The sequence below is a fragment of the Aplysia californica genome, unplaced genomic scaffold (genome assembly GCF_000002075.1).
Source record: "Aplysia californica isolate F4 #8 unplaced genomic scaffold, AplCal3.0 scaffold02399, whole genome shotgun sequence".
NCBI lineage: Eukaryota > Metazoa > Mollusca > Gastropoda > Aplysiida > Aplysiidae > Aplysia > Aplysia californica.
This window is the reverse complement of record NW_004799669.1, coordinates 988-9,253: the sequence shown is the minus strand read 5'-3', so window position 1 is coordinate 9,253 and position 8,266 is coordinate 988. Positions and strand designations below refer to the sequence as shown.

General features: G+C 37.9%; 1 protein-coding gene across 1 annotated transcript; it reads left to right on the top strand.

The window, feature by feature from the left end:
- Positions 1–1,036: 1,036 nt before the first annotated feature.
- Positions 1,037–7,209, top strand: LOC101856782 (DCC-interacting protein 13-alpha; the record flags this gene model as incomplete). Its single annotated transcript, XM_005113435.2, is given in 7 exon segments — positions 1,037–1,108; positions 1,476–1,563; positions 1,982–2,023; positions 3,089–3,198; positions 3,669–3,847; positions 4,401–4,565; positions 7,125–7,209. Coding segments are annotated over 7 exon segments (741 nt in total), but the record flags the coding sequence as incomplete, so codon positions are not given.
- Positions 7,210–8,266: the final 1,057 nt, after the last annotated feature.

The window sequence follows — 8,266 nt, the reverse complement described above, 5'->3', positions numbered from 1 at the left end:
TGGTGTGGTTTGCACCTTCTTTCCTATCAAACATCTATCGTCTTTATCTCTCCTCCTCTTTTTTGTTACTCTCTTGTAACACATCTAATCTTCACCTCTTGTATGACTTACTCGTGTTGCAAGTGCTGTAAAACTCTTACTAAAACTAAAATATAAATGCTTATTATTCTTCCATTGGTGTTTTCAGGCAACTGGGCTATACCGTCGTTATTCCGGAACCGTTTTGTGCTTTTCATTTCTTTTCATACTGCGCTACCTTAGATACCACTTCCTCCTACTGCATTTGGGTTGTTAGTTAGCTCAGACTCTCAAGCAAAGTTGATTACACAACTTACAGTTGAGTTTTCATTCAGGTATGTCCTTGGGCAAAGCAGGATAATCCAACCGAAAAACAAGGCGCTGTACTAAGACGACCAGCGATGACATGTATTTGTATTATCTGTACAGTGATATTGTGACCTTTGTGACGTTTACTGCAACTACGGAATCATTTGGTGCCCGCTTTGTACATGTCAGTTGGAACAGATGAGGTACAAGTTTCTACACTGTGTGTAAATGCCGGTTTCAGGGGTGCCAATTTTCTTGGTGAATCAGAAAAGTATGGGATTTCTGAAATAGTCTGCATTTTGCATATCACGTAAAATAAATAAGTCTTGATACAAGAGATGCATCAGACAATATGACCTATAAATTTTGAAGTCCCTTCTACATGTTTCCAAGGAGCCCAAAATGTTCAGGATTTTTTTATCATGGCCAGCTGGCACCTCTGCAGGTTTACATGATGGGTCTTATGTGGCACACTTATTTTAACCTTCTGTAAGGATGTTCTGTAATGTCCCACTGCTGTTTCTGTCTTATCTGTCTCACTGTTTCTCTAAATATTATTTTGTTGTCAAGTGGACATGCTCACTGCCGCATTGTAGCTATTTTGTTGTTGTTGTTTTGTTTTTGTTTTCCTTTTTGTTTTGTTTTTTTCTTTAGAGCATTCCAATTTTCTGGTTTTTCTTAGTTTGATGTTTTCTTTTTTCGTCAACAGAAATTTCCTCTGGAGTCTGAGGACAGTGTGCTCACCTCAACTCTGAAGCAGTTTTCTACTTACTTGGATGATGTAAGAAGCTTTTTAGGGGGAATCATGTGTATGTGGTTAACTGCACGTGTGTGTCTGAACGTGTGTGAGGGAGAGATTAGATGTTTGTGTGTTTTGATGGATCGGATAGCGACAACTGGCTTGGGAGTGGCTTTAGTTTTCATCATTTAGATTTTTCTGTCTCAATGGTGATAAAATTTATGATGTTGTAATAACCTTTAAAAGGATTTATTTTATCGTCGTCAGTAAAATTATTAAAGGATTTCTTTGATCCCTGTTTGACAAAACAAATTGTTAGGCCTTTTTCATCTAACGGTACTATTGTTTTTTATGCAGACATACTTTTTTTCCTGCCTCCCACATTTTTTTTTCTGAATCCACTCTACAGATTAGTTCAGTGCAACAAGTCTTGGCACAACAGTTCTCGGAGACGATGATGTATCCACTTAACAAATTTTTGCAGGCCGACATTGAGGGTATGTAAAATTTGCATTTGATAGTCTACTATTTTTCAACATGTCTTAGTGCATTTTTGGACCATGAAAATATTTTAAAGTTTCAGATCATGGTTTGATGTGTGCAAATAGCTGAAAATAGGAAAAAATAAAACATATTAATGTAGATTACTTTTTGTCAAAAGTATTTAAATATAATATAATATGAAGGATTTTTTTCTTCCCACAATGTAATGATATGCTATGCTATTTTGACAGAGGTGCTGTGTAAATGCACTGGGGATATCTTTGGTTGAGTTCTATTTGTCAGTGGATAGATTTGTAAAAGTTTAGGTCGTATTGTAATACTATATGCAGTGTTTGAAAGTTGGCTTGTGTATTTCACAGACACAGTAGTAAAACATGAACAAATAAAATGTTTTTTTTAATTTGTCCCCAGAGATAAGCACAATGAACCAAATGTTCCAATCAGCTACGAATGGTAAGTCTTTGTTTTCACCAAAAACCAACTTTCATTAAAGTCAGTTTTGTTTTGCTTCTTTTTTTTATATGTCAGCAGAACAGTCGTAAAAATTAAATGATTAATTTTTTTGTTAAATTAAAGCACCAGGATACCGTTGTTAATTTCTTTTTTCTTTTTTTTTTTTGACATAACCTTGGCACAGACATTTGTAACGTGTCATGTTTTTATGACTCATAATTGGTCTGGATTAGATAAGCACATCTGTATCAGTCATAAGAAGTAAAGAATTCTGCTTTTTATTGGCAAAATGCTAGAGTTAAAATTATATTCCTAGAAGACCCAAGGGTTGCAACTATTCTCTTGGCAACACTTTGTTTGCAAAGGAATAGGCCTAATATTTTCCTTGTCTCTCCGCACGTCTGAACTTTACCCACTAGAACTACCTACGTTCATGACCCGTGAAGTGAGACAGGTTTCAGAAAGCTGATATTGTTGCAGATGTGTGGGTTTCCAAGTGCATTCATTCAACAAAACTGCATGGTATAAACGCACATGTTTGGGAGGATATTGATCAGGACCTAACTGACAAGTTGGGCTGTAACTGGGAAAAAACTGTGTTTTCCCCATGGAAGGGTTTCCTTTCTAATTGTAGTGGACTGCAGAGGGAGTATTTTGTTTCTTGAATGACCATCTCTGTCTTTGTGCCTTTTCACTTTTCGTGACTTGGCACACATTTGAAAAGCAACCTTAATTATTGCATAATTATTCATTGGCTTTTTTTCAGCTTCACTTATGCCATCACAAGTTTGCTCAAAGCTGGTATTCTTATTCACAACTTTTGCCTTTTTTCTCATTTTGGCTTTTCGTTTATCACTTATTGGCGTGATTGTATATTGACTTGGTGTGGCACTATTTTGGCCAAATATATGCTTTTCCCATCCACTCATCAACTCTTTTACTATTGACTCAAGTTGAATTTCCGTGAATTCCCTTTGGTTGCTGTGTTAGACTTAAGTTGAATTTTAATAATGACAAGAAAAAAGAACCAGACTTTTCTAAGTTTCCTTTGTCTACTGTGTGCAGATCACGAGCAAAGTTTGGCCAAGTACATGAAACAGCCCATGAAGAAAGATGACAAGTCGAGGGTAGAGGTCAATGAGGAGCTGCAGGGAAACAGGAAAAAGTTCCATCAGGTATACAAGAAGGAAATTATTCATCCATGAGCGATCAGTTACAATTTCAGAATTTGATTTTGAGAAAGAGACAGCTCTCTGTGTCCTGTTAATGCCATTCAAAGTTTGATTGTTTAGTTGAGTTCTGAAAACGAAAAAAAAAGAGGATTGTGTTGTTTAATTTTTTTTTAAACTGTGTTGAAAGTATGATTTAAATTCTTTTAAACATTCAGTGTGAGGTCTTGTTTGAGGTCCTTCCTTGTGGTAAATTTTAAGATATTGTTCTTTTTGACAGATTAAAGTGGTGAGGGCTGGAGGGGGGGGGGAGGGGGGTGAGGCTTTCCCATTCTCTATAGTGAAGGGATATGGCATTTCTGAATCATCATTTCTTTTGTGGTTATTTTCTGCTGCCGTACCTCTCCAAAATCATGACATGGACCTGGCCAAGAGTAATTGTGTGGCTGACTGGAATATGTTCTTCCTTTCCCTAGACGACTCTCCACTACTACTCGGCTCTGAATGCCCTGCAGTACAAACGCAAGTGCTTCCTGCTGGAGCCTGTCATGGGCTACCTGCATGCTCAGCGGGCCTGTTTCCAGATGGGCCAAGACATCGTCCTGCGCTCTGACCTTGAGGACTTCCTTGGTGATATCGGCAGCAGTGTGCAATCGTAGGTTTTTATTCAGTATTATTTCTTCTCCCCATCGCATCAAAAGTACTCTGGGTCTTTTTTTTCCTTATTTTTTGGGGGGGGTTTTCCTATCATTGTTGAAATATGGTAATTGGTAAATATGGTATATGGTAGGGAAGAAAGTTAAATTTTCAGAGTGCTGCAGGTGTGCTATTCCTTCTTTAAACATTTCGAGAGGTGTAGGAGATCATTAAAAGCCATAGTCACTCTTACATATACTTCGTTTCATATGTATGCCCTAGGCACGACCTTATATTTATTGTGTTGAGTGGGGAGGGAATGAGTGAGAACTCAAGCAGGGTGAAAAAAGGCAACCTCCTAAACAATCTGAACTTTGTTAAAAGGGATGTGAAATAAATCCCTTCTTTTCTATCAAATATATATCGTCCTTATCTCCCCTTTTTTGTGTTTGTTACTCTCTTGTAACAACTCAAATCTTCAAAACTTATACAACCTAATTGTGTTTCAAGTTCCGTAAAAGTCTTACTAAACCATGAAGCAAAGCTAACTTGTTCATCGCCTGTGCCCCCAGGGTTCACTCTGACCTGGCCAAGGAGACTCAGCGCACAGTGGAACTGATCGACTCTATAGAGAAGCAAAGCCAGCACATGTACCACGCTGAGCCCCCTGTGGACATGCCGTTTATACCGCCCAACACCAATCTGACACAGAAGGCTGGATACCTGTTCTGTCGAGGGTGAGATGCTTTTCTTTAGAGCATAGTTCTGACTAGAAGTACTGTTGATCCAGCTCTAGCGGCCCAGCCCCCCTGTCTAAGTTAGTTACCTGGACGAATGACTGCTTCAACCTCCTTCTCCACTGCTGTTTTTTTATATTATTATGACACTGTCTAATATGTCCACTTGCATAAGACAAATCCTTTGTTTCCTTGACAATTTGTGGCTGTCATAGACAATTTCAACTGTACTTCTTGTTTCGACTATCAATGTTGTTTACTTTGGGGTTTTTTTGTTAATCCAACAGCTTCTTGCATTTGTGCAGTTTTACCCAAACACTTTGAAATAAAACACTAGAAGCAACAGTTGTATTTTCGTAAATTTCAATCACAATGAATGCTGAAATCAGATTGTGGGTGGTTGGCGGATGCTCTGGTGTGGTTTGCTCCTTCTTTCCTCAGTGCTTCCACTCTTCCGTATTTTTACAGAAATCCGTACTTTCTGCCAGTTACGTACTTGTTCCTTCATCATTCTCAACTCCTTCCGTAAAAAGCTGCGACAGCGTAGGACTACCGAAATTCCGTAGCAAAAGATCCGTACTCGACTTCGTATCGTCTAGTACTAGTATAAGTTACGGATATTTACGGTAATTCTCTCGGCAATAAGTTAATGTTATAGAAACCTGCCTGATTGCGCATTTCCTGCAATTGGCCATTATTCCACTATGCCCCATGCATTCATTTCGGGCTTGTCGGCAGTACATTTTAACCTGTGGATTGATAAAAATCTGGCGAACTTTTTGTGCCAATTTCCTCCTTTCTATCATTCACTCATTCCGTCTGTCTGTCTTCGGCCCCTGAACCCCCACCGGGACCCCTGGCAGAATTTTCCTTACTTTTCAGCTTCAGCTGGTGGAAGCACTGTTTCCTATCAAGCCTCTTTCGTCCTGATCTCCCCTCCTTCTTTTTTTTAAGTTTGTTACTCTCTTGTAACTCCTCTAATCTTCGGCACTTATATGACCTTATTGTGTTGCAAGAGCCGTAAAACACTTACTAAAACTAAAGCAGAAGTTAGATTTCGTGTACTTTTTGCTGAGATTTCATTGATATGCTTTGCCAAAACGTTGAAAATTCTCAGTTTGCCTGAACCTGGATTTCTGTACTTTTGAAACTGATGATATTATGAATGAATAGTTAATTGTAATGCTAGCTCTATGCGCAAAGACTAGTGTCTCTATATTTTGGTCTTCTTGTTTTTATGTGATGCTATGAAGAGATGGTAATTAGTGGTTTCAATCTGAGCACAGGATTTTTTTAAAATTTGATTTTGATCATTATGGAGAGCTACTTATATAGTATCTTCAGTTTGAGATTGCTATGTGATTTAAGGGCTGTTACTGACTTTGAGCAGGTGAAGTTGTTTGTTCTGTAAAAAAATTTTTAGCCTTAGCTTTTTCATTTCTGCCTTGACCCAGTTTCTCTTCCTTTTGACTTGCACAAAATCTTCCTTTCTTAATATCTCAAGAATATATGCCCATTCCATTTGTTTTAAAAGGTTGAGTTGGTGGTTGATGGATGCTCTTGTGTAGTTTACTCTTTCTTTCTTAACTAGCATCTATTGTCCTGATCTCTCCTCGTTCTTTTTTGTGTTTGTTTCTCTCTTATAATACCCCTAATCTTCCGCATTTATATGACCTAATTGTGTTGCAAGTGCTATAAAACTCATATTAAAACAAACATATAAAAAGTTGGATTTCGTTGCCTTCCTGATAGTTTATCATTATTCATTTCATTGTTCTCACAGCAAACAACACTGTTTCTTACCGACTGGCTTAATTTGATTAACTACAGCTCCTTCAACACAGGATATTTTTTTTAATGTGCTGAAAGAGCACAAACGCCACCGTCTGTCATCACTGAACAGTGCCTATTGCCTACTGATATAATAATAATAATTATTATTATTATTATTATTTATATTTTTAAAAATTACAATGATAACAGAAAACATTTGATGGGTGGTTGGCGGGTGCTGTGGCGTGGTTTGCTCCTTCTTTCCTATAAAAAATCTAATGCCTCTATCTACCCTCCTCCTTTTTTGTGTTTGTTACTCTCTTGCAACACCTCTAATCTTTGGCACTTATATGACCTTATTGTGTTGCAAGTTCCGTAAAACTCTTACTAAAACTAAAAAGAAAACATTTGTATAACTCAACTTACTGCTCAACAGCAAGTTCTGTGCACTTTACAATCTACATTATTACCCAGCAGAGCTGATAGCATTCTGAAATAATATCAACTTCATGGGAAGCGAACAATGCAAGGTGCCATTTTATAGGCGCTGAAACCCTAACATACCGACCAGATCTTTCGCCGTCTATGGCCGGGTACTCAGTCCCACCAGGGTGAAGCAAGGAAAATTTGTGTAAAATGCCTTTCACAAGGATATAACGTCGGACCTGAGGCTCAAACCCCCGAACCCCCAACCTCACAATTATGAATCCGGTAGCCTTACCACTATACTACCGATGCTGCTTTATGAAGAAAGATTTCACAAGAGTTGATGTTTTGCTGTTTCAGGAAACAAGTCCTGCTTTCTACCAAGTGGGACCGTATGTATTTCTTCACTCAGGGTGGGAACCTCATGAGCCAGACGAAGGAGGAGGTAAGTTGGCATGATATTCTAAAGATTTATCTATTCGTGGCGGTCAAGAAAGACGTAAAGAAAGATTGTTTCAGCGATATAGGTGCAAATTTGGTCAGACTGAAATATTTTTTGTAATGTTTGATCTTGGAACATAAGGCTGAACTTCAAAGACTGAAGAAATTAATGTTGTCTCTAGAGCGAAAATGAATGCAGCACTGAAATGGATTGCTAAATTCACATATCAATGTGTGAAGTGAAGAGACAGACTCAGACCTGATTCTGCCTGATGTAATAAACACTTTTTATTTAGTTGACCAGTTATTAACATGTTGATTTTTCCTTGTCTTTTGAAGATTTGTGTTGTCATATGTTAATTTGTAAAGAATTCCTGCACTCAATACGCTGCAAGTGATTTCACATGCGCACACACATACACACACACACACACACACACACACATACACTAATATGCACACACTCACACAGACACTTGTATACATAAAAACATTGGCATGTACATACTAATATACACAAACGCACCCTACTGACATATGCACACACCCATGCACACACCCTGTGCTCCAGTGTTTGGACTGTAGTGTTGTGCCCTTTTGTTGTAGAGTTGCTCAGGTCAAAACATCTCTCTACAGTCGCCTTTATGCTTGCTATATTAGGTCCCTTTTGTTCTTTTGCCCTTCTTTTGGTATAGATGCGGACACTGATTGGGATCTTGAAACTCATGGTAACAAAATATCCGTTCATACTCATATCCACACTCATTTATGTCTATCTTCCTGAATCAAAATGCAATTTACACACACATACATTATACCTACATGCTCACACACACAAACACACACGCACAAACACACACACACACACACACACACACTCACACAAATACTGGATGGCAGATTGAATGAATAAATGAATCTTAAAAGAAGTCACAGAGATAGCTTAACAGATTTTAGAATGCAAGTCTAATACGGATTTAGAACAAATAATAATCAATCTAGCCTCAGTTTGTTTTTCATTGATTTCAATTATATAATATCAACAAGTTTTTTGTTTGACA